Genomic DNA, 26,757 nt, shown 5'->3' with positions numbered 1-26,757 from the left:
TCTGGGTTGACCTCTAGCCTCCATGCACATGTGTTCACATGAACATGTACCTGCACTCATATGTACACACACAGAAACACATACTGAAATTCTCAGTGACCTTGTTCTTACTTGCTTAATCTTCCATGCTTAGTTTCTGAAAAACTGAGACCATTAATGGGCTTGAATTATAAGGTCATCTTGATGATTGAATTTAATGATATTAGAGGTTAATATCATTAAAGGCCTGGAGAGGAGTCCCAGCACAGAGGAAGTAATTGTCCTTCCTGCCTGTGAGGGCAAGGTGGGAGAAGCTCCTGGCTGGATAGAGCGAGCGCCACAGTGCGTTTGGCAGTGTCTGAAGAAATTTTTAGTTGTCCCAAGTGAGCATGGGTTTGCAACTACATCTAGTGGCTAGAGGCCAGGGATGTTCCTAATCTCCCCTGCTGCATAGAAAAGCTCACAGGTATCCTGCTGAGATTGAGAAGCCAGTGTCTGCAAGGGGCTGATGCGACTTTGGCAGGATCTCTAACAGCTCAGTGCCCCAGTTTTCTCATAGGTTTTCCTTTTGAGGCTTAAGTGAGAGCTTGTCCTAAATCAGATAAAGACAAAAGCAAGCTATTGATCAGGGGCTTTGACAATTTGTATATGTTGGTGTGTGGGGTTCATATGTACATGTGTGTGCATGTGGCTGGAAGCCAGAGATCAGCCTTGAGCATCATTCTTTAGGTGCTGCACACCTAGTTTTTGAGACAGGGTCTCTCGTTTGCCTGGAGCTCCCAGATTCAGCTAGGCTGGCTGACTAGTGAGCGCTAAGGATCCACCTGTCTCTGCCTGCCCAGTGCTGAGATGGTATGGATTTCCTACCACAGCTTACATGTGCTTGGCATTTTGAAGGAATCCTAGTGTAGTGTGATTTGAGTGTAGAAAGTAATAGAGAGGGAACATGGGGACCTGCCGGAATCAGCTGGCACAGACTGTCACGCCCAACAGGTTCAACAGAGAAACAAGGCAAGTGTCTAGCTAGGACTGAAGTAGAAGATTTGTTTCTTGTCTATCGTTGTTTAATTTCATTTCTGTTATTGTGGTAAAAAGTGCTCTGGCCAAAAGCAAGTTAGAGGAGGAAGGGTTCGGTTAACTTACACCTTCAGGTCACCGAGCCAGTTTCAGTCCCTTAACTTGATCGTGATCTCATACATTCTGACCAAAAGCAACACAGTGAGGAAAGGATTTATTTGTCTTACAAATCCAGGTCACAATACATCACTAAAGGAAGTCAGGGCAGGGACCCAGAGATAAAAGGGGGGAGGGGGAGAACACTGTTTGCTGGCTCAAGCTCTCACTTCTCTAGCTTTCTTTTCTTTTTTCTTTTATTTTTTGGTTTTTTCAAAACAGGGTTTCTCTGTGTAGCCCTAGCTGTCCTAGAACTCGCTGGCCTGGATTTGCCTGCCTCTGCCTCCCATGCTGGAACTAAAGGCATGTGCCACCATGCCCAGCTTCATCTAGCTTTCTTATATTACCAAGATTCACTGGGCTAAGGATGGTTCTACCCACAACTTGACTCTCCTAAGTAATTAATAATCAAGACAGTCCCCCACAGATGTGTCCATAGACCAATCCTACCTACACAATTCCTCAATCGGGGCTCTAATATCAGACGACTCTAGGGTGTATCAAGTTGACAACTAAGGTGAACTAGGACAAGTCCATTATTTCAGGAAAGCCAATGCAGGAACTTAAAACATCATATCCATGTCCATGGTCAAGAGCAGAGAGAATACAAACACATGGGTCATTGCTTACTTGATTCTCAGTACTCAGCTCATTTTATCTCCTCTTTTACAGTTTGGGGCCAAGCCTAGGGAATGGTGCCACCCACAATGGACTGGTTCTTCCTACATCAATTCCTACAATCAAGATAATTCTCCACAGTCATACCCCACAGGCAAACCTGATCTAGATAATTCCTCAATTATGATGCTTTCCAGATATTTCTAGGTTGTATCAAGTTAACCATTAAATATAAGCAGCATAGTCATTCATATGTCCATCCATCTACCTGTCATCTATAGATGCCTGACAACCATAATCTTTGGTTAATATCAAATTATAAGAAAAGAGGAGATTTTTCAAAGGAGTACCCAGCCTCCTGCTGCCTTCCCACCTCGTTACCCAATGAACAGTTTTCCATTTCTTCTCCCACAACCACTGTCTTTCAAAGCTTTAGTGATAAAACAGGTTATCTTTTTAGATACTTTTATACATGTGGCAGTGTGTCCTTAGAGTTTCCCGTGATACAACATCACTGTTATAGCTTTCTTTTTTTTTCTAGAATGAAGATAGCCTCATTTTTTAATCCTGCTTATAAAACTGTTCTGTGTTATTTTATTTTAATGCAGACAATAGCTAAAGAAGACCCAACTTCCTATTTCCCATTTCTTCCCCTTCAAACCTGCAGATTAACATGTTGGTAAATGTTCATCTGACCATGTTCTTATGTATTGGTGGGTTTGTTGTATAATAAAAATTGAACATTAATTTCCTATACAGCTTCATAAGTAAAGATATTCTTTGCTTGTTAAGTTTAGTATTTGCTGCAGTTTAAATGTACATCTTCCCCAAATCCATGTGCTAGTATTAAGAGATGGGCCTTTGGGAGTTAGTAAAGTCTTTAGGATGCAGCCTCCACCAGTGAGAGTAGTGTCCTTGCCAAGAGGCTCTTGAGAGCTGCCCCACTCCTTCCTGTGCTGCCTGGGAAAGACACAAGGTGGAGGCCTGGCCATGGACCAGGAAGTAGGGCTTTGCTAGCCACTGACTCTCCTGCTTCCTTGACCCCAGAGTCATAGGAAATAAGTTTCTGTTGTTTATAAGCCACCCAGTCTGTGGTATTTTGTTACAGCCCCTGGAATACACGACCACGGGACTGCTGTTTTGGAAAGAGGAGCATGGAAGTCTAGATGGATTTATATAGAAGAATAAAATAAGCCAGAAAAGCCTAGAAGCTACTGGAACAAGGGAATATGGGGCTGCCCAGGGAATTAGACTGCCGAGGCTACTGAACACAGCACTGTGGGCTGTATGGCTTAAATCACAGAAACACATTCCTAATTCTGGAGGCTCTAAGTCTGAAGTCGGGGCATCCGGTCCTCTGGAGGTCTTAGGGAGAACCCTTTCTTACCTCTTGCTAGCTTCTGAGACCTGTCAGCAGTCCTTGGCATGTTCTGGATTACAGAGCATCATTGCCGTCTTTGATTCCTTCATCACTGATGCCCCCACCCCGTGTGTGTGTGTGTGTGTGTGTGTGTGTGTGTGTGTGTGTGTGTGTGTGTGTGTAGATCCCTCTTACAAAGACAGTCATCAAGTTATGGTCCACGGTCCACTCCATTGCAGTGTGGCCTCACCTCAATGCTATCTATCTATAAGGACTCTATTTCCATATTAGCTCACCTTCACAGGTAACAGGGATCAGGACTTCAACCTTGCTTTGGGGAGACATGATTCAGCTCAGGGCAGCTAGAAACCCCAGGGTCAAGGATGGAGGAAGAGGATGAAGCCAGTGGCATTCCCTGACATGAAAGAGAAAGAAGAGCCCTGGATGAAGAGACTAAGATCCCAGGAATAGAGACAGGAAGCTTGCTTCCTCCAACAGCCCCTGCCTGTGTTTTATTAACCTCTAAGTACTTAAGAGCTCTGAGATCCATGAGAGTGGGCTGCCCATCAGCTCCTTCAAGTCCCTTCCCCACTGGCACATGGAGCTGGCAGCTTCCCTGTGGGCCCCACCAGCCTGGCTGCAGTACCCTGTTTTCTACTCCTTGCCAGATTTCTGGTTGGCTGCCACCTAATATCTTTTGGGCCTGGACTAATTTCTTGCAGTCCTCGGGAAGCACTGCTGATTCTCAAGTTCTCCCATCTGGTGGGTTCAGTCCCCACCCTTTGTAGAGCATGCACATTTCCTGTGATTTATACTTGCAGCAGGATGGAGTTATTATGAGCCTTAAGGAGCACAGAGACAGCCCTGATGCTCAGTTCTCCTGCCTCAGTTTTGCTGGTTTGCAGCTCCCTGGGTCCCTGTGCCCTAGATTGTGCACCAAGTTACATGTCTAGAAGCAGAGTAGAGAGGGTTCTGAGGAGTGCAGAGACAGTTTCTCTGCAGGCATGTACAGAGATCAGAATATCTGGAGCCTTCCCAGGCCTGACTGGGAGCAGATATGGATGTGATAGACCAGGCCATGACCAAAGTCAGCATGATCATCCCCCTTTGCCAACTTAGATGCTGAAGAATAAGGGATAGCTGCTAAATCTCAGTGAAGCAGCTGAGAATAATGAGGCTCCTGCTCATTAGCTGAGATCCCAGGCAAAGCCCTGCCAGGATCCATTCTTGCTACTGCAAGGCCTCGCATAGTTGAAGGAATTATGACACTTTTCCAGTGGTTCAGAATGACTCAGCCTTGGGCCCCCTGCCTCTTGACATTGCCTCAAGCCCTCAGTAATCCTCTTCAATGTACCATCTGTCCTTACCATTTAATTATCTGTCATCCTCAATTCCCTTGGAGCACCGACAGCCACTTCTAAGCCATACCTGGGTCCAAGAGCTGATATTAAAGTTTAAGGGTGATATAAGAAGGAACCCCAGAAAGAGGTTCCAGTGCCAACTTGTGTGGGCTGATTTGTCAGAGATCCTGCCTAGACATGAAAGGCACAGGACTTGAACCCTGAGGGACAGTAGAGACAGAAAGACAGCAGCAACGGGCTGGCAGGGGAGGAGCTATAATGTTTTACCAATGCTCAACTCGGGTGCCACATCAACTGTCTATGTTCCAGCCACAGAATCAGTGGCAAACTTCATCGCTTCGTCCCAGTGTTAGAACAATGTAAACGGCAAAATGTTGGGCTGGGTTCAATAGAGCCTAGGCAGGAGAGGAGACCTCCTGGTTCTCTTAACTCAGAAGATAAAGATGGTTGTAGGCCAGGCTCTGTGGATGTCAGGGACTAGGCAACCTTGGATAGGGCTTTTGCCTCTGTCCCAAAAGGCCATAAGGGCATGTATTCTCAAAAAAAAAAAAAAAAAGGGATTCTTCCATGTAGAAAAAAAAAGGTCTCCATCAGCTAACTTCTTCTTAGCTTTTCCTTCACTCCTTAGCTTAACTTCACTCCTTTTCCCTATAGTTCACAGACAGCAATTCCAGGGGAGGCCATTCTTCATGGGTCCTCATCTATAACCAGTTCCCACCACAGTAATACAGTTTGCTAATGAGAGGGAATTGATCATGAGTTCTGCCTGCCAAAAAAGAAAAGAAGATATTGGCAGATAAAATAGAGCCCACAATACCCATCCTGCTACCTGGAGAGCCCTTAAACCCCTGTCCGTAAAGAAGGCCTGCTTCTATTTCAAGACCCAAGCTATTCTACAGACGTTCACCCACACCTGCTCCCAGGAAGAACTGGATACACTGTTTGGGCCACTTTAGCATCTTATCTACACCTTTGTCATCTCCTTTGCTTGCTTTTTGTTTTTAATTTGATGTATATTTGTTGTACATCTATACATACACATCTTTCCCACATTAGGTGTGAGAATCTTAAGAGGTCACAGGCATTTCTTCAAAAAGACATCCATACAAGTACATGTGTATTTTGACTACAACCACTCTCTCCTCTTACTCCCCCTTCCTGTTAATCACATTCATTTCCCCCAAGCCAGACAACCTTGACTCTCCTTTCCCATGTCTCTTGATTCTATGTATCCATATAGAATCTGTGATCCCCAAATTAAAGAAAACAAGTGGTTGATATTTGTCCTTCTGAGTCTGACTTATTTTGTTTAACTTAATGATTTCTGGTTGCATCCGTGTTCCTGCAAATGACCTAATTTCGTTCTTATTTATGGCTGAATAAAACTCCATTTATGTGCTCATTCATCTGTTGATAGACACCTAGGCTGACTCCATAACTTGGCTATTGTGAATAAGGCCAACACAATTATTGTGTGAACACAAATGTGTTTGATATCCATGTAGTGTCTCCTTCATACACATGGCACCAGATTCCTCCCAGGCTGTCAGTTCTATAAAAGCAGGGATCATGTCCCCATCATCTTAGCATCTTCAGCCTCTGCTGTAGTGCTTGGAAATATCCAGGGACCAGAGGCTTGGATGTTTGGAAGACATGGAGGATGTGATCACCTTCTGACTGGACAGAGAAACCAGAGTGCTGGGTTCAAGGGAAGCAGCTACCTGCTACTGGACACTAATCTCTGCATATTCCTGGAGCTCCGTCAGGGAGGAGCCTGTGTATTCTGTGTAGCAGTGACTATGCCTATAGACTGTACCACATGCCTAGCCAGCCCTGGTACCTTACATGTGGCAAGTACTACCCTTCATCACTGGATGTGAGACTCTTAAGAGGTCACGGGAGGTCAACGTGACTTCCTTGGGGCTAAAGTTTTCTTGTTGGGGCCGATATTCCTCCATAAATACTGAACCTGTGTCACTGTAAAGCAGCCCATAGTTACCAGGGCCACACACTATTGCCTGGACACCCTGACCGTCAGAATTCATTGCATCCCTGTGACCACAAGGACGGGACTCCCTCCCCTTCACATTGGCCATTCCTCCTCATGTTTACTGTCTTTTCATCCCTACCTGTGCACATTCTCATTAACGCCCTCTTCTGGCCTCTGTGAGCACTGTATCCACATGCACAACTTGTCTCACCCTGTTCCCCACAGACACATAATTGAAAATAAAAATGAAATCTTTTCTCAAAAGCACTATTCTGTTCTTGGAAGCTGACCTGGACACTCTCCTCCTAAACAGTGAGGCTCTGGCTATATTTTCTTGGTTTGTGTCCCTGTTATAAATTCTTCACACCTCTAAAGAAGCTACGAAGATGGCCAGCATGAGACCTCTGACTGCTTCCTCAAGGCAGCAGCCTTACTCCTGGCAAGACACTGAGTTCACTGCCATTATTGTCTACAGTGGAGATCACCCTGTCAGGAAGGGGTTCTGTCCAACTGTCTGGACCCTCTAAGCAGCAAAACATAGAGAGAAAGCAAAAGGCAATAGAAGATAAACTAGTCGGGCGGAAGTGTGAGTCAAGCACATTTATGTGCCTTTTAAAAAGAAGCACCTGGTAAAAATATTGCCACACTTGATAGGGAAAAGACAGTATCCTTAATACAGAGGCCTTATGGAGGAGCAAAAGGGAGAGACACAGTTTTTAAGAGAGAGATGTAAGAAGTCATATAAAAATGACAAAGCAAATGATTAATTTAAAAAAAATCAGGGCAGCCGTGGCACATGCCTTTAATCCCAGCACTCGGGAGGCAGAGCCAGATGGATCTCTGTGAGTTCAAGACCATCCTGGTCTACAGAGCAAGATCCAGGACAGGCACCAAAACTACACAGAGAATCCCTGTCTCAAAAAAAAAAAAAATCAAAGTCCAGCAACAGAGAGATGCAGGGTATCTTTTAGGGGATGTCACTTATCAAATTGAAACACTTGTAACTGTAATATTGCAAGACCTGGTGGTTACAGACCTGTAACCCCAGCTACTTGGGAGATTAAGGCAAAAAGACAAGTTCAAGGCAAGCCTAGGCTACAGAGGGAGTTCAAGACTAGCCTGAGCAACTTAATGAGACCATGTCTCAAAAAAATAAATAAATAAAACGAATGGGCTATAGCTCAGTTGAGCATGCACAAGGTCCTGGATTAGACCCAAGTCCTGCAAATAACAACACAAAGAACATCAAAACAAAGCACCTGTGGGGCTGGCAAAGATGTCATGAGATAGGAATTGGGAAAACGAACCTTGAATGCAGTTGTGTGGGGGGGTGTCCTTTAGGGCAATATGAGAGAATTACCAAAGGAAGAAAACAGAGTGCAAGTCCCTGATGTGATTCCCAGCCATGATGAGGGTGGGAAGAAAAGGGGACAGAGGAAAAGGAGGAGGAGAGAGGGAAGAGGAAAGGAGAGGAGATGGAGAGAAAGGAGCTGTAGAGGGGAGAAGGAGGGAAAAGCAGAGAAAGGGGGAGGGGAAAGAAAGGAAAAGGAAATAGATTCATTTTTAAAGGTATTTTGGTCATAGAGGAACCATCCATGTCATTGCATTGTGTAGAAAATTCCAGAATCATCACTGATAGAAAGCATGAAATCAATTACGTGTATGAATGCATGCTGTACATAGTAAAATACATAGTTGGATCAAAATGTGTACATAAAGATTTTTAGGAATTTTCTCTGCAGTTTGTAAGATCTCCAGCAATTCGTTTGCTGATTTTTACATTCCATGGGTTTTTCAGTAAATCATATAAAAGTAGAAAATGGTTCTCTTACAATTGCTTCTGATTGCCATCAAATCCTTGCTTCATTATTCTAGCTCAGCTGCTCTTATTCTAAGACTATTTTTTATGTGTGTTTGTATTTTGTCTGCATATATATCTGTGTGAGGGTGTCAGATTCCCCTGGAACTGGAGTTACAAACAGTTGTGAGCTGCCACGTGGTGCTGGGAATTGAACCCAAGTCCTCTGGAAGAGCAGCCAGTGCTCTAAACCGCTAAGCCATCTCTCCAGCCCTCCAAGATTATAGCTTTCACTTTCTTACTCTAAGGCTGACCATTCCTATAAACACATTGTGAGTCAGACTCGTGAAGACATACCACAGTCTGGTTTAAGTGGCCTGTGGAGACGAGTTAGCACTTAGCAGAGAAGACCTTGCATTTGTTTTGACAGGAGGAAGAGGTGTTCACAGGCATCTCTACCACACCTACCCTTCACATACTTTCCCTGGAGGTGTCAGACACTGGGGTATCTGTTGAGAACCAAGGTCAACATGACCCGAGACACATCAGCACTGCGCACATTCTTTTTGTCTATCCTCAGGAGGAGCAAGTCCTTCCCTCTGAGAGTTATTTTAGCTTATATTTGAATTATTTTAAAGAGACTGTTTTTGTGAAGTTAAGGATATGGTGCCGTGTTCAGTGTCCACCCTCTGCCCACTGTGAGGCTGGGTTTCTCGTGTGTCTTAGAAGTAAGGAGCACAGAAATAAGTTGGCCTTTGACAGTGTGAATAAAACACTGTAAATCTGTCAGGAGCCAGGGTGTGGGGTAAAAAGCATAAGGGCTTAAACCAATGACAGAGTTCAAAGGCAGCTCTCCTGCTCACCAGCTTTGTGGTTTGAGGAAGTTAATTTCTCAGAGTTGCAAATCTTCCCAGCTGTAAAATGGGGGCGGGGTTTGGGGAGCATACCCCAACCCTCCCCCAACTCTGCTGGAAAGCATTCATCAGGACCCTGACTCCAGGGGGCCCGGAACAGAACCTGTGTGCACTTGGGCTTGGCCACTTTCAAGGGTTGCTACTGAGAAGGCACAAGGCCAGTGTGATGGGAAATCTACAAGGAAGAAGTCCAGCTACCAGACGGTTGACAGCTAGACACATAACCCTGGCACTTACCTGCAGCATGTCACTTTAAGCAATTATGTATCTTCCTGAGTGTTAGGATGTACCTTTGAGAAACAGGAGCTGGTAACATCCAATACCCAAGGGAATGCATGAGTTCTGTATGTTGCTCAGAACCTAGCAAAAAGTTACTCCACTGTTTAGTTATTTGACACGTTTTTCCTTGTTCTAAATAAAACAGAAATCTAGGGAATAGCCTAAAATCCAAACACAAGAAGGTGTCTGTTCCTTTAAATTCTTCTGGTTTGTAGTTGGGCAGCTGTGAGTTGCGCCTGGCCCTCTCCATCCCCCACTACCCTGCCCTCTCAGCTGAGAGCTCCTGTGGCTAGCCACCACATGGGGTCAGGGCTACAACCAGCAAGCCTTGGCTACACTACCATGTGGTAATACAACTGCTGCTCCCTCTCTTGGCAGGTCCTTCAAACCGGACTTCATCCTGGTCCGACAGCATGCCTACAGCATGGCCCTGGCTGAGGACTACCGCAGCCTGGTCATCGGCCTTCAGTATGGAGGGCTTCCTGCTGTCAACTCTCTCTACTCCGTGTACAACTTCTGCAGCAAGCCCTGGGTGGTAGGTGACAGAAAGCCCGCATGGAGGGAACTGGGAAGCGTGAAGTGGTCTCCCAGCCTGTAAATGGCTCCATTCACCATCCAGAGCCTCAGCAAGGAGAAGAACCTTATTTAAGCAACCGAGCAAGCAACTTGACCCCAGGTCTCCTCTGGGAATTGCAGCCTGGAAAATACTATGTATAACACATTATGATACAGGATCGTGTTATAGTAATACTAGTCTTGCTGGGGATATAGCTCAGTTGGTAGCGTGCTGGGCTCAATTTCCAGACTCTGTAAACCAGATGTGGTGGTGCACACTTGTAATCCCAGCCCTAAGGAGATGGAGGCAGGAGGATCAGACAAGATCATCCTTGGCTATGTAGTTAGGAGTTCTAGGCCAGCCCAGGCTATGGGAGACCCTGACTCAAACAGACAGACAAACATACCTCGTTCTTTTTTTAACATTCTAATAGAATTTTCTTACTGTTGCTCTTCAGAGCTATCCAACACTTACTGAATACCAGAAAATTGCTACACGTACCCATGCTATCATGCGGTTGAGATCGCATCGTTCCTCTGTCCCACAGAGGAGAGGGCTTAACTTCAGAACTCTCTGGAATCTTAGGGCTAGTGAGTGGTGAAACCCCCCTCCAGCCCTCACTTCTGCTTCCTCCCCATTGATTCACTGGTCTCGAACATTCCATTGGGTTCCTCAAGTTCCCATTTAAATGTTACACAAAAGCAAAGGATCTTCCCAAAATAGCAGCCCTCCCCTCTTCTAGTACCCCACACATGGGTCTGCACCTCAATGACACCATTCCTTTATATATCATTTCTCTCCCTTAATACAAGCAATGCAGCCTACACACACATAGTAATGGCACCAGAGTACCTGCCCCTTAGCCTACCATTCTGGTGAGACAGTCTGTTAACAAATATGACAACTGTGATCTGTCCTATGGTATGTACCTTGGGGGGAAACAAAGGAGGCTCAGAGCTGTGGAGAAAATACCATGAAACGTCTCAGCTCTCTGGTCCACCCTTTTTGGCTGCCTGTCTATCATCACCTGGGAGTGAAGAACACTGGTTAGAGTCTGGCCCAGGAGCTAGACTGACCAAGGCCAAGAGTCTGGCCCAGGAGCTAGACTGACCAAGGCCAAGTTTCTCCACTTATGTGTACTCTCAAGCAATTGCATTAGCCTCTCAGAACTTGGTGTCCTTATTTAGAAAAGGATGATAATAATAGGGTTTTTCTGGTTTCCAGGGGGGACATGTAAAGTGTTTGTAATGGTGGCTGGTACACAGCATATCCTCAATAAATGGTGGCAACAATTCCTGCCTCTTACACATGGACTAAGTCTAGGCTGATGGTTCTGAGTATTTGTTGAATGACTACTTAGGTTAGTTTAATAGGTATGGATAGTCTTGGCTGCTGCCATCCTGACTGTGGTTTCTTTATGTCATAACTAAGAGTTTTGACTCATGGAATCTAAGATTTGGATGCCTGAGAAGGAAACAGGCCATAGTTTTGACAGCAGCAACTTTATTAGCACTCACTATGTCATGTGCTCAGCCCCAATACCCACATCCCAGGTATTTCCACTGTACAAAAAAGGAAACTGGCAGGGCGGCGGTGGCGCACGCCTTTAATCCCAGCACTCCGGAGGCAGAGCCAGGCAGATCTCTGTGAGTTCGAGGCCAGCCTGGGCTACAGAGCAAAACTGAAGCCCACAGAGCCGGCAGTAAGTGCTGTAGCTCTTCTCTAAAACCCACTAGCTTAGCTATGGAGTTACAGTCCCTCTTTGAACTCCAGCTTTCTTATCTGAAAAATGAGGGACACGCCCAAACAGTTCTCCAAGCCTTGTAGAATGACTGTTCTGTGCTACACGTGTGGGCTATTTCCCAAGAGTGCACAGAAACCCAGTAAAGAGCAGGAATTTCTTCAGCTTCCTTATTTCTCTGTCCCAGATATCGGCATTTTCCTGGCACAAAATATGGCTCTTCTTCTAGCCACGAGGTACCTGTGTTTGGAGAGGCCAAGGTGTTCTTCTGGTGTCCACCTGTAATTCTCCTTTGCCTTTTGAGTGAATAAGATCCTTGGTCCAGCCTTTTAAAGCTCATGATGACCTGTGATGGACCACCCTTTGCCTGCTTCCTCACTGTCCCCCCTGCACCTGAGGCCACAGCCATGGAAGCCACTGAAAGCCTTCAGAAACAGTGGTCTCCTTGAACACACAGGGTACCCTTCTTCCTCTTAGGGCATAGGTCCAATGAGCCTTCCTGATGGCCCACACCCTCCTCTATGTCCCCAATTCCCCATGCTCCCCATCAGCAATACCTTAGCATCTCAACCTGGTAGTGTTGCCTGTCTTCCCTAGGCCTGGCCTGGCCCTAGAAATAGAGACATTGCAGGCAGAAGGATGGCAGAACCCCCGGAAGGCTGTATTGGGGGTAAGGACCCTGTGTGAAATGGCCGAGAATGAGGTACAGTGCTCGTAGAATGTAGTTTAACTGAAGCCTGTGACCTGCCTACCTTCTGGGTCAGGGGCAGGACGAGGGGTAAAAGAGAGGGCGACACCCAGCCAAGGAAGTTGCCTTTTCATCCCAGTGGTGATCAACAGCTTCTAGAACAGGGTCAAGCTTCGAAGGCCAGGGTCAAGTGGGTGCCGGGACCTCAGTGGGAAGCCCCGGCTGGCTAATGAGCTCTCCTTTTCTCTCCCAGTTCTCTCAGCTCATTAAGATCTTCCATTCTTTGGGTCCTGAGAAGTTTCCACTCGTGGAGCAAACATTTTTCCCCAACCACAAGCCAATGGTGAGTGCTTTTTTAACTCCGCTTATCTTCATGATGTGGGATGCCCTTACATGTCTGTCTCCCGAGTCTCTCGGGGAGGCTCACAGCTTGCTTCCTGGCTACCTGAACTCCACATAGGAGCCTTCAGGTCCTGTGCTTGTGGGAATGTCTAGTGTTCCTAGGGGAAGGTTCAACTTCTCCAGGGGAATTTCAGGCAACAGGGCAAGTGACAAAGGTACTTGGCATTCTGTGACACACATCAAGCGACATCTTGAGCTGGCATCCTGGAACCAGAGGTTGAGTATAAAGGGCAAAAATATTTTTATGGTAAAATGTTACCTTCAGTATACTTTTCCTGGGACCTGGTTTCCACTGTAATTTTAATAAAAGCTGTGATATTTTACTTGAGCTGATTATTAAAGAGCAATGTGCTCACATGTTCAATTTCCTTTCTTTGAAGTGTGCCTGTGTTATCTCTGGGAGTGTACTAGGCCTGAGCTGAGAGATGTGACTTTCCTACCTATTTGGAAGGTTTACGACTAATGTCCACAGTTAGAATTTTGGTAGCAGAGTTTTTGAGCTGCTGGAATCAGATTACAGCATGCCTGCTTATGTGATTGGTGTGTGGTCAGTGCACTTGGCCTTGCAGGGAACAGGGATCTCAGGGAACAAGTGTAATGTGTGCTCATCCTGGCTAGCACTGTGGTCTGACTGTAGAATCTCAGGCTCTGGCTGCTGAGCTGGACAGGCCTGTTTGAAGACACTGCCAGGTAGGACTGTAGGCTTCACTGAGAGCAAGTCAGCCAGTCAGAGGCTCTCATTGGTTGTCTGTCTACTGTATCTACCCATCAGTCACAGAATCCAGCATGTCTGAGGCTCTCATTGGTTGTCTGTCTACTGTATCTAGCCATCAGTCACAGAATCCAGCATGTCTGAGGCTCTCATTGGTTGTCTGTCTACTGTATCTAGCCATCAGTCACAGAATCCAGGATGTCTGGTTAGTCTGAGTGTAATGGTAAATCCGAATTATCAATTTGACTGGAATGAAAAGCACCCAGATTAGTAATGAACTTTCTAGGTGTCTGTCGGGGCCCTTCTGTAGAGGATTAACTAAGCCAGGAAAGACCAACTTGGAATGTGGGTAGCACCATCTGTGAAGTCAGGGGCCCAGATGGGATTAAAGGAAGTGGAGGAAGGCTGGGGCTTCGGCATTCTCTCCTACTTCTGGTCTACCATGATGAAAACTGCTGGTCCTATCACAGCCTCCTGGGCATGGTGACCCAAAGCCTCTGAAACCGGGAGCCAAAACAAAACAACCCTCCCCACCATGAGATAAACCCTCCCCACCATAAGATAAACCCTCCCCACCATAAGGTATTTCATTCTAGTGTTTGGTAACTACAGTGAGAAGGTCTCAATAACACAGAACATGTATAAACGAACCAAGAAAATCCAGGGTTTGCCTTCAAAGCAGTTGATTACTAATTGCCGCCCAGTCTACTGACTAGATTTTAGACCAGAATCTAATCTCATTGAGAGTGGCAGAGCCACAGCAGGTTGATAAGGGTCTGTGCAAGAGCATGTATAATGCTATGCCTGGTGGGTGCTCAGAGTGGAAAACCTTTCAAATTAGAGCAAAGGCCATGACCTGGAACCCTGGCAAGGGAGGTCTCACAGTTATGGGGTGGTATGTAGTAGAGAGTAGCTCACTGAGTGCTGGGAGAAGCTCGCCAGTTGTCCTAGGGCCTCAGGAATTACTGGTATTCCCAACTAGGAGCTTCACTCAGGATTTCAGTTAGACCACTGGCATCAAGTATGGCTGCCTGCAAGCTTGTACACCCTCTCTGCCCATGGGATTCTCAGGGGGGAAAATGAGGAAGGCTGAGACAGGTCCAGCCCTGTCCACTCACAGGGGATTAGAGATCTTTTGAACTCTGAACTCTGAACTCGGAGTTCAGAGTTCAAAAGATCTGAATGAGGGAGTTAGTGCTGAATGAGGGGTCGGGGGACAGACACTGGAACCTGTTGGCTTCTCTCTCTCTCTTTCTACTTATAATTGGTAACTATGTTTCCTAAAGTGGAATGAGCTGAAGATATGACACTAATAGGGGCTGAATACCCATACTCTGAAAAGAGACAGAGAGCAATGTTAAACGTCACATGGCACATGATATATATATATATATATATAAGGGGCTAAGGACACTCTCCTGAAATGTGTTGCAACAAAGGGGCTTAATCAAGGTGACCCAAAGCTGGACATGGGTGGAAGGAGGGTGTGTGCAGGAGTGTGGAGGAGGACAGGCAGCATCTGCTTGCAAGACCCTCTCTGATATCAATGTAACACCCCACCCCACCCCCACCCGCCACCGCAAGACGGGACACAAGAAGGCAAGAGACAGCGGGTGTGTGATAGAAATAAAACCACTTTACTGTTTAGAATAAAGGACATACTATAAAAAGTGAACATTATGCAACATTACAAGACAATATACATTCACGGAATATAAAATTCATAAATAACATGGAGGAAAACTGTAAACAGTGCTACAAAATTTAGCAACAAATACATTCCTTCTAGACAGGGTTTTCTCTGGTTGGTGTCTCTTCATCATTACTGGGCTTCAGCACAGCCAACTGGTTAGAGGAAAAGTAGTCATAGAGAATCTAAGGTACCCCTGTCCTCAGAACATGGTCATTTTCTTAGGTCCTCTCCTCCTCAATCCAAATAGCCAACTTAGATCTGTCAAGACCATCTCTCCTGCCTTCTCCCATTTCATTGTACTTCTGCCATTAGAGTTAATTTTTAAAGTTTCTCTCTGATACAAACACTAGAGTGATGTGTTTAACTTTAAGTAGCAGGGAGCCAACCACCTATGTGCCATCTAGGCATGAGGCATGGAAGGGTAATGCCTCCTGGACGTACATTATCTCCCAGACAGATCTATCCCCAAAAGCCATTGTGTGTCTTTTATTGTTTAAGAAGCACAGCATGAAACCGTGTTTGTGTGGCAGGGATAGGGCTGGAGAAGGTAGGCACTGAGGTTTCCTTAAGCTCCCTGGCCTGGCTATAGCACAGTGCTAGCCTGGGAAGCAACAGCTTGTGCATAGTTATTCCTTGGTTGGAAGGCAGAAAAGATGCCTGGATGAGACAAAGAGAGCTTGGAGTCCTGGTTGCCATGGCCCCGGACTTTGCAGAAACCATAGCTTCCTGGCTGAGTAGGAGAAAGGTCTTGGGAAGTGGGTGGCAGATGACCCAGGGCTAGCTGATACAGGACAAGAACATCAGTGTCCTTTTGTGTTTGTTTTGTTTTTCTTCTTCTCCTTCCCACCCTTGGGATTCCATGGGGAGGAGGCTGGAGGAGGCTGTTTCTAGTACCTTCTCTTTCCTTGAACTCCAGTCTAGCTGAGTGCTTGAGTCCCAGTATTCTACCCTCCATTCTACTGTAGAATTTGAATCAGGAAAATGGCATGTGGGTTCCTTCCTTTCTTCCTTTCTTTTTTTTTTTTCTTCTTCTCTTAGACACAGTGTACACATGAGAGCCTACACATGGCACATGATTTAGCAAAATAAAACATTCATGATATGATTGAAATATCAAAGTGTCTCAGCTACATAAATGATTTTAAATTATACAGTAAGTGAACAGGTGAAATAAACAAAGCTATAGCTTATAGAAAGCTCAAAAACCGCCCTCTGATGATGTGACTTTCCAGAAGACCCTTCCTGGCCAAGGACTTCTCACCAGGGCCTCGCCAGCCACCTGGGGCCATGGTTCTGCAGCTCATTTTATCTTCAGGCTAAGTTCAGATGCCTCATGCTCAGATCTCACCTCGTCTCTCCCTCTAGGAACAGGGTGATGACATGGGAATTGAGAATGGCTACAGGCCTCTTGAAAGAGACTCTGGGGCGAGCATAAGGGAGGGCACTTGAGCAGGGTAGAGCGGGAGCTCCATGTTAGGAGACTCTGAGGTTGAAGTAAAGAACCCCAAACAGTAAGTCACCCCTTAAGAAGTACTGGTTTGCTGACCTCTGCTCCTTCTGCTCCACACCATGGGAAGGGCCATGCCTTCTGTTCCCTGTGAGCACAGGGGAATGAAATCAGCCAAGAGGAAACTTGACACCCATCGCCTGAACTGTCTTCCTGCTCTGCGAGGCTGTCAAACACAGGCCAAAGCATTGGTGTATGTGGGGAGGGGTCGGGGGACAGACACTGGAACCTGTTGGCTTCTCTCTCTCTCTTTCTACTTATAATTGGTAACTATGTTTCCTAAAGTGGAATGAGCTGAAGATATGACACTAATAGGGGCTGAATACCCATACTCCGAAAAGAGACAGAGAGCAATGTTAAACGTCACCACCTTGCCACCTCAAACTCTGTAAAATACACATTATCACCTACTATTGGCATTGCATTTATGACACTAAAACTTAAAATAATCTTATTTAATATGAAAATTTATATTATAGTTTTATTTTAAAAACAAAAATACAACACAACAAATGGCCTACAGTTTGACGGCAGAGCCTGGCCCCCTCAGTGACCAACCAACCATGTTCATTCTGTGAGGTGACCACCTCAGGAGGTGATGTTCACCCACTACTGAGCTGGGAAAAATGTGTATGCTGTCCCCAGATCCAGGAGAGGAGGCATTCCACTGGGGCAGAACACTGTGCAACTGTCCCTCTCCTGTGAAGGAAGGCCCCTAACCTACACTCCCACTCACCTGCCATCAGCTGGCCAGTAAGGCAATTAAGTGAAGGACACCCCGAACACAAAGCAGAAGGAAGAAAGGAGGTCAGAGGTCAGAGGACCCCAGTTATAGGGACAAGAGGGTGCTGAGGGTGTTCAGAGTTTCAAATTTTTAATTCAAATGAAAAAAAAGTCAACTTGGAATGTCACAATTTCCCATCAAACAACAAAAGAAAAGAGATTAAACTATTCGCATATTTAACAGCATTGAATAGAATTCTGTGTCCTATAAAAATTAGCTCAGAATCCCCTGTGGGTATATGAAAATGTGTATATAAACACGTCCCCCTAGATGAACTAAACACTACTTTGGAAATAGTATTCTCTACCCAAATCTACTTGACTATATCTGTGGATAGTGTCTGGTGTGTATTTCTCCAGCTTATACGTTGGCAAGCTTCAACCAAACTTCCCCAAGAATTCCCAGGAGGATGTCTCATGGGAGGCAGGAGAGGAAAGATGTTCATCTCAACCCTTTGTCTGAGTTTTTGTACACACAGACAGGTTGTCTGCTGAACTCAGGCAGATGTTTAAGTCTTCACCAACTCAGAAAGTTCTATTACTCTGACATGGATGCTTGCTCCAGGATCTGAAACATCTGGTCAACCCAAGTATCCCAGGGCAGGGGAACTGTGTGTCATCTCAGACCCGCTCCTGCAGTTTCCCCTTCCCTCCCTCCCTCTGACACGCAGACATAGACAGACCATCTGATCCAGACACACAGTTGCATAGCCTCTGTGGATAAGGTCTTTCGAATACCTGGCGTCTGTCTGCTTGCTGCCCTTGACTGACTAGGAAACGGTTGGACATCTGCCAGCTTCCTTTTCTATGCTCTTTGTGTGCTAGGATGAAGACGTGTACCTGGAAGTGGGTCTAGGATGTGGTCAATAGAGGAAGAAAGAGGAGTAGCTATTAAATGCCCAAATGGGACAGATTTTTCAATTTTCGTTTTCCTAAAAAAATATAGATTATATATCATGAAGAACAGGAGTATACATGCCTCGTTCTTTCTGGCTTGGCACCAGAGATTCCCAGTTAGAAATGGGTGATGTCAAAAACCAAGAAAGAAGGGGTAGGGGCAGGGCCAGGAGGGTATTTCCAAATCAACTCCATAGACAGCAGAGACTTTAAGTGTCCCCAGTGCTAAATTTGCAAGAAAACAGGCACTAATTTCATTGTCATCATCTGGGAAGAGTTAGTGTCTGGGAGGCTCAGTGGGATGGGAAGGAGGTGAGGTGGGGCAGGTCTGGGTTCAGGGGTCTGTGGCGTTGCTGATGCTCTTGTCTGGAGGGGCCCATCCTCGGTACCAGCTGCAGTAGCCACCCTTCTGCCGGATGCAGGCATAGTGTTTGGACTGATAGCCAGGGTAGCCAAAATTGGAGAGCATGTCGGTCCAGAGACACTCATTCTTGGAGGTCACAAAGCAAGGCAAGTAGTAGCAGGACTTGATCTGCAGTGACACACAAGCCACAGTTAGGAGACTGTACCACGGTGGGCCCAGCCTGGATTTACACCCTGGGAGCCCTGATCTTCAATGCTGACAGTAGTTACACTAGCTACTAGCTCACACCACTGAGCATCTACTGGTGTGATGCAGACACAGTACCTCTAAACTTTTGGTACAGTTCTAACTCCTTTCTATAAATAAGAGGTTTGGAAAGGTTAAGCAGCTTGCTCCAGGTCACACAATGTGTGAGTCCCAGGTTAGATGTGGGAGGGGAGTGTAGTGGGTAGTTGTTCCAGCTTTGACCTGGAAGTACTGCCCCTAGTGAGGCTTCCGGTAACTGCCATGCCTACCTATGACCTGACCCTGGGGCGGGGCCAAGACGGAGCACATCTGGATGTGCCAAGTCTCTTGGTTCCTTGTGATCCTGGATGCTGGATGGTAGACCGAGCAGAGTTCTCCAGAGAACCCAGCTGGACTGCACTCCACCTCTCCCGGATCCTGTAACCAACTCCTTTACTGGCTGTAAGTTACCCCAAAATAAACCTCTCATTTAACTACGTGGAGTTGCCTTAATAAATCCCCCAATAGGGGAGACTACCACCGTTGTAGGAAATGAAGGAATCAGAAAGATGAAAGCATGCATTTCAGAGTTCAGTAGCCCTGGGGTGGAAGGCAGACTCAGCAAGCTATATAACCCAGGATCACATAGCAAAGATCTCTGAGCCTTCTTTTCTTACCTGTACAATGAAGTAATAGTAATTAAGAGTACATGAGATTATTCTGAGGATGAGGGGAGAGCGTGACTCAGCTCCCTCCCATGACTTTATACTTGGGGAAGGGACTGGACCTGGTTGAAAAGAGGCGTTGGGCAGCAGCTGATGTCAGCAGAGGCCTCAGCCAGCCTGCCCACCAGGGCAGGGACTCCAGTGAGTCAGCTGTTAGAGTGAACCTACTTAGGACAGCTTGGCAGAACCCTCCAGGGGAAGTTCCTGTACCTGTCCTAGCCTTGAACAGCTGAGAGGGGCCAGGATGCCCAAGAGCCCTCATAACCCAGCAGCTGCCAAGTAGACACCATCCAGTCAGTGAATCCAGAACAAAGACATTCTTCAGAGCTTTCCTGCCTGCCTTGCCCCAGGGCAGCATTCCTTACCACCCCTGTACCACCCCCAATAGGCTGTCTGTCCCAGCAGAGCAGGAACCAAAGCTTCCAGACTGACACTATAGAACTCACCTTGCAATTGCAACCCAGGTGGTATCGGTAATTGAGCCCCTTGCGCTGGGACAGTGTGAGCTGGTCCCACCTCTCCACAAAGTTGCACAGCCCTGTGTACATCTTGCCTTCATAGACACGGCCTGAAATGGGATAGGAGGCAAAGGAATAGGCATTCTGTTAGAGCCCTGTACTGCCAGGGCCAGGCACTGACCCTAGGTTTGAGACCTCTTCCCCAACACCCTTAGACATGAACTCTGGCCTGTTTTCCGAATGATAATAGAGCTTGAGATATTGAGTATTCTGCTGAAGGTCTTAAAGCCACCAGGTCTTAGAATTCCTTAGGGTTTTGCATGTTGCCATTACTACAATGACAGCCTAAAGACCAGTCTGTGACATAAGACAAACCAAGGCCATAAGACAGATGGTCTGTCAAGTGCTGTAGAAGAGTGCTGTGCCTCTTTCTAGTCACGTTAAAGCTGAGATGCCACAAAAGCAGGACACAACCAGGTGCACGATGGAGCCAAGGCTGCCAGCCAGCACTGGGTAAACCAGACAGAACCTTCACCTCATGAGACCCATGGCTACGACCCTCAGGACGCCACTCACTCAGCTGTGGCAGACCCCGCACAAAGGAGCAGTGTCTTGATGCCCCCGGTGACTCTTACCTGTCAGCAGGTACTGGTATTTGTTGACCTCTAGCTTAAGGCCACAGAGACTTTCAGAGGCTTCCGTGTGGATGTACTGCACGTGGGGCATCTTACTGAAGCCTCGGTACATCTGCGGGCAAAAGGGGACATGATCATGAGAGAGGGCCCAAGGCCCAATCAGCATGCTGCTGTGTAGGGTATGAGCTTCTGGTTCCCTTGCACAGTCAGCCACGGGCAGGCTATTAACTCATGACCACAGGGTTCCCTGCACACCAAAGAAGGGCATCTGTTCTTTTCCCTCAGCCAGGTACATGTCCCATCCAGCTGCCCTACCCCACTCCTCTACCTCACATCTCTCAAACCACAACATCCCTTCACAGATCCAAAGCAGCTATTATGAAAAGCTCCAAGTGCTCTGTATAAGTTTCAACGGGATAGCTAGCCAGCCAGCTGGTCTTCACACAACATCCCTGTGACATGCTGGCCTATATAGCAGGATTTTCACAGCATCCTCACAAAATCCTCACAAAAATGGAGAGTAGGTACCAAGAACTCCATTTTTCAGATGAGGACACCAAGATAAATTCTATTTGGCCAGAGGCGGGTGAACGCATGTCAGGTACTGTCTATGTTCTTACTTTTCTGAGCTTCTGGGGTGGCACTGAGTTCCTTTACTCAAGATGAATCACATATACATGAATGAAAAAAGATCAAAACTTCTTAATTAAGCATATCATTATTACTAGATTAAACTATGTAAAATTCATCTACATGACTGAATCAAGTGGCTCTAACCAGAGGCAAGGCTGCAGCCCTTTGGAAACATTTAAAACACAAGACAATGGCAGGAGAGTGGACAGAGAGCAAGGATGTTGGGAATCTTCCTATGACATGTAGAACAGCTTGGGTACAGAGTTATCTGGGCCCAGTGTTAGTGACACTGAGGTTAGGAAACTGTTAGACTATCTAGGCACTGAATGTCCAGGACCTGAGAGGCAGGAGCCTAGGTGCCCACTTTACAGATGTGGAGCCTGAGTCTTGGACAGGCTCAGAGGCTTATCTAAGTCACACAGTAAACAGCAACAACAAGTCTGGCAAGACAACCCAGTCTGTAGTCTTAATGGCCATCCGTCACCATCTCCTCTTTCAGCCCTTGAAGCTTAGGACCCGGGCTTCCTCTGCATCAGCAGCTTCTTCCATTTCTAGCTCTGTGGGTCCTTTGTCAGCATGTGCTCAGAATACTTGCTGTGACTTTAACAGACTGAACACATTCTATAGTTCTAGGATGAGTCCATCTGTGCCACACAAGTCCTGATCCACGGAGGCCACACTGTCAACTGTGAGCCAGGGAAGGTGGAGAGGGACACCCAGACCTGGCCTGATCCTCTCAAGGGGCCTGGAATGACTGGTGGTCACTAGTCCTCTCCTAGGCGCTTCACGATAGAAAAATATCCCTGGCATGCATTATTAATTATCCAGGTAATTAATACAAGCCATACAGTGTACCCCACTGGTACCTCACAAATACCCCATGAAGCCTGATGGGCTGATTTTTAGTCCTCATTTTCTAACCAGCAAAAGGGTAGCAGACGCAGGGGTCCATGGGGCACAAAGCCGTCTGTTGGACCTACACAATCTAGAGGCCTCTCCTTGTTTACAGAGTGTACTTTCCTAATGGATTGGAGTACATCTCTTCTAACCCCTTCTCCTTCCCTGGGGCTTCAAGGAAATTTGGGGTTCAGTTACACCATGGGGGAGCATGGCTGTTGAGTCAGGCCACGGCAATGACTTGCTTGATGCTGGATGTACCACTCAGGCTCCCCATTTAAGACTCCTGATGTGAAGTACCATCGCCATGGCCGACAAAGAACAAGCTTCGGTACCAGGTAACTGCTCACAACGATTTGGGTTGGGGCAAATACTTCCACTAAGCACTTAGTGGATGGAGCTTGTGACAACCCAGCAGGCCCAGCAAAGGCTAGATAAGGATCTTTCACCACAAGAGTCTCAGGCACTGAAGGACAATGGCTCCCTGAGGCCTGCAGGGCAGGGGGTCTTGCAGCTGGAGGAAGCCCTGCCAGCGTTCATTTGCTTAGACAAACCTTTTCTCTGGTTTGTCTAAGCAAATGAAAAGGCACATTCCAACTGCCCAGCAGATCTGTCCTGCCCCCGGTCAGGACAGGCAAAGCACATGACCAGCACATGTCCCCCTGGGATCCTCCTGGGACCAACTGGGACATAATGTCCCCCACGTGCTGTCCCTTGCAGCCTGCCTGAAAGCATGTCTGTGCTGTACAAACAATAGCCTCTGGCAAAACAAACTGCTTTCCCATGGTCCTGATGGGAGATAAGGTCCCCACAAATGACGAGGCCAGTTCTGGAAAGTTCCACCTTTGCACCACAGCTCAATCCCAGCTAATCTCTACGGGTTTACAATAAACTCCCTGGATGTTCTTACAGCCTTACCCCTCACCCCCACACTATGGACCTGTGTGAACTCGAGGCTTGCCCAGGAGAAGGAAGGAAGGAAGGAAGGAAGGCCGTGTGCCTGTCCCCAGAGGTCGGATATGCTGGCTTCCTCATGTCCCCTGTTCTCTAAGTCCTTTCAGTCCTGTTCCAGGGCTGCCTGGCTTCCCTGTCTGACCCTCTGGGGTAGTCTAATCCCCAATAACAAAACCTCCTAGGGACCAGTGCCAGCCTCGCAGGCCTGACTCTTCCTCCAAAGACTTACGATACACCCTTTGCAGGCCGCACACCAGGAGTCGGTCACCTGTTAGACCACACCAGCAAACCCAACCTGGCCTTTTAAGTCCCCTGAGGGAAGTAGACATGAGCAGGTGAGAGAAATCCCCACAGAAGGTAGAAATGAGCAGCCAGTCTGCTTGCAGGCACCCAACTTTGTTATCTCCTTGTCCTCCAAGACCCCATGGTAAAGACCCTATAATTTGCCACTTTCTGCTCATACTGTCTTGACTGTTCCATTACTTCCAAGAGTTGGGAGGCTGTCTCATGCCCTTGGCATGAAGCTGGTCCATACAAAGGCCGAGCAGATTGCCTGGGACTTAGCGTGTGCTCAATAAATGTCACTTGCTAAAGTCTTGTTAAATGTGACAAGCATCTCCTTGTCTCCCCATCCTACAACCCCATGCTAAGCACAGAGGAGGCTGAAGAGGACTGGGGTGAATGGGCAGACTCCCATTCCCAACCAGTACCTGCTCTGACATGCAGGCAGATGATCTCCCTAGATAAAAAGGCATTGGCCAGTTAGTTAAGTGAGTCATAACACCGGGCTGGGAAGAGAGTCAGAATTAATGAAAGACATTAGATATGACAGAGAAACAAGCTACCCTCCTCCAAAGAATCTCCTGTGAGACCTTTTGCAGGCTGTATGTCCAGAGCCACACATGGTTAGGAAAGGTCACCTGATGTCTCAACTTGAGACTTATATCTGCCTTTAATTAAAGGCAAGACTCTTGGCATATCACCTAGTCAGAAAGAAGGTAAAGATTACTCTATTGAACACCCATCACTCTGACACCATGATCCCAGCAGAAGGACAGTGAACAGAGAGTCTGAGCCGGCCAGCCTGGGAGTGGTATGCTGGCTGGAGGCCTGGTGGGTGAAACTACAGTTATTTTGCCTCTAAACAACTCCTACTTGTGGGTGTGACACCACCCAGGGACATTCTGCGGACAGAAAGGCCTCCGGTAGCTGGGCCTCTAAGCCCTGAAGGCAGGAAGGAAGGCAAGCCAGTTTCGGAATTCCTGCCCCCCAGTTATTTCTCTGCAGCAACCTCAAAGTTTCTGACAATGGAGGTTGTTACAGAGCAGGCAGGGAAGGGGCCTCCGCTGCAGCCAGAAGCTCTGGCTTCCCTTTCCCCACTGCCAGAGGTTGTGAAGTGGCTTCCCACCTCCACCCACTCCTGGCCTCCCAGCTGTCTGAAGACATAAGCTGCTCTCATGACCAGGCTCAGGCAGCCAAGGGCAACCGGCCAGGGCTGACTCTGAACATTACATAACCAAGAGCCTGGGAGTGTTTCCACAACTGAAGCCAGAGCAGCAGGTTCCACGGAGGGAGTGCATCTAGCCACAGGCCTCGGGAAGGAATAAAGGGGACTGAGGGTCAGCCTCTGGGATAGCGGGGCTCCACCCAGGGGTGAGTCACCCCTCACCCCCAAGTCAAGTCCAACCTGGGCCTTAACACTCTTCTCTGAGGATTTTTCAGACCTTTGGGCCTCACTTTCATCTCTTTCATTAGATGGGAAGCATTCTCCAAGATTTGCCTATTGAATGTCAGACCCCCAACCCCGTAATGTCCAAGGGTGCAAAGACCAGCAATGTATAAAAGTCAGACAGTTCACATGGACCCCAGCACATCCCACCTTGAACTTGTGACTAGTCAGTGAATGTCTCTTCTCCCTTCATATAACTGTAATCCTTAGGCAGGAACTGCCTCATGGGCTCACAGGCTGCAAACACAGAGATCTGCATATAGTGAGGTGTGCCTTTAAGCACAGTGGCGGGGGCGGGGGCGGGGGTGGGGGGGTGAGGAACAGCTGAGTTATTCAAGCTGAAGTGCCAGTCCTTAGGGCCACCAAGGTAAATGTAAGAACATGCTTCCAGCAGCTACTACCAGTTCCTGCTTAGAAAAGACTCTACCAGTCAGGATGCTTGACCAATGATGCCAAGCCCAACCTCACACTACCAACTGATGGTAACACTATGGCCTGGAAAAGCACAAGGCCAAGGTCAATGAGCTCTTTAGAAGTAGCAACAGGACCAGGACATGGGTTCTCTGTGTTTTCCTTAAGACTGACTACCCTGCCATGCTGAGGAACCTTCATGGGCTTGGTGAATGGTCTGATGGTGTGAATATGCTTGGCAAATATTCCTAATGAAGTATAATGCAGGCAGACAACCAGAGCTGGGAAACAGAGGGGTCCCTGTGCTCAGCACTTATTCAATGTGACAGCAGTGGCCCTGTGGGTACAACACAGCTCAGCCCACAAGGGCGCTTAGGGACCATGTGGTCCAAGATGATGATCTTAGAGGTGTCAGACAGGCTACAGAAGAGCAGCAACTGTACTGAGGTCTCATAGTCATCAAGTAACAAAGCTATCTGCCATCTGGCTCCAAGGTTCGGTCTCCCAACAAAGACCTATGAATGAGTCCGCCTGCGCTGGCTTTGGAGCAAGCAGCCACCCTCTCTTCCTGCTGCTTCAGCAGCTCCCCAGGATGGGCTGGGGCTTCTACACCGAGCAAACACACATTCCAGTTCCAACTACTTGGCTTCCCTTGGCCATGACTCTTCTGGCAAACCCCCAAGATCCCTCCTGGGGCCAGTGATGACGTCACCCACCTTCATCTGCTTAATGGTGTAGACCAGCGTGCCAAAGGGCCCTTCCTTCACCAGCTTCTTTCCCACCACTTTGGCTCGGATCACTGTAGAGAGAGCAAGACAGAGAGGGAAGGGGTTAGGAAGGCCTGAACCACACCTGGAAGGGGCATCTCTTCCTGGTCTGCTATCTCATCAGGAGCTCTTCATGTCCTGGCACATCCACAGGGTTATGATGAACTCCAGCTCCCTTGGCACCCCAAGTCAGCATTCTGATTGGCCCACTGTGCCCAGCACTAAGCAAGGAATTGCAACCAAGTCTAGGTCTGAGGGGGCCTGATGAGTAGTCCCCATCCCAGCGCCACTGTTCATGGATATTGTGACCCAAGACAAACAGGAAACTTTGATTCTGGCTTCCCATCCCTAAAACAAGCTTCACAATAGTCTAGATCCTCTGAACTGGAGCAAATAGGTGCAATAGAGCAGGTGAAACACATCCTTGCCTTTGATGTACCTTCTTTAGATAAATGCCATTAGAATCATCATCCTGGGCATCAAAAATGGAAGGAATGCTACAAATGCA

General features: G+C 47.3%; 2 protein-coding genes across 9 annotated transcripts in view; one reads left to right on the top strand and one right to left on the bottom strand.

Annotated features, from left to right (window-relative positions):
• The window catches only part of Syn3 (synapsin III), a 454,398-nt gene that overhangs the window by 145,847 nt on the left and 281,794 nt on the right, over nucleotides 1-26,757 (top strand). For all 8 annotated transcript variants that reach the window (XM_052752956.1, XM_052752959.1, XM_052752958.1 and 5 more), the window contains exons 5-6: nucleotides 9,851-10,007; nucleotides 12,711-12,800. In XM_052752956.1, coding sequence (XP_052608916.1) covers nucleotides 9,851-10,007; nucleotides 12,711-12,800 — 247 coding nt within the window. The remainder of the gene's footprint in view (nucleotides 1-9,850; nucleotides 10,008-12,710; nucleotides 12,801-26,757) is intronic.
• Timp3 (TIMP metallopeptidase inhibitor 3) overlaps nucleotides 15,188-26,757 on the bottom strand; it is a 49,277-nt gene continuing 37,707 nt past the window's right edge. The window contains exons 2-5 of the mRNA XM_052752964.1: nucleotides 26,199-26,281; nucleotides 20,859-20,970; nucleotides 20,212-20,333; nucleotides 15,188-18,983 (exon numbers count right to left, since the gene is read on the bottom strand). Of these exons, the coding sequence (XP_052608924.1) occupies nucleotides 18,786-18,983; nucleotides 20,212-20,333; nucleotides 20,859-20,970; nucleotides 26,199-26,281 (515 nt within the window). The 3' untranslated portion in view covers nucleotides 15,188-18,785. The remainder of the gene's footprint in view (nucleotides 18,984-20,211; nucleotides 20,334-20,858; nucleotides 20,971-26,198; nucleotides 26,282-26,757) is intronic.

Source organism: Peromyscus californicus, unplaced genomic scaffold (assembly GCF_007827085.1).
Source record: "Peromyscus californicus insignis strain IS unplaced genomic scaffold, ASM782708v3 Scaffold_24__1_contigs__length_46423439, whole genome shotgun sequence".
Classification (NCBI taxonomy): domain Eukaryota; kingdom Metazoa; phylum Chordata; class Mammalia; order Rodentia; family Cricetidae; genus Peromyscus; species Peromyscus californicus.
This window is presented reverse-complemented; position numbering and strand designations above follow the sequence as displayed.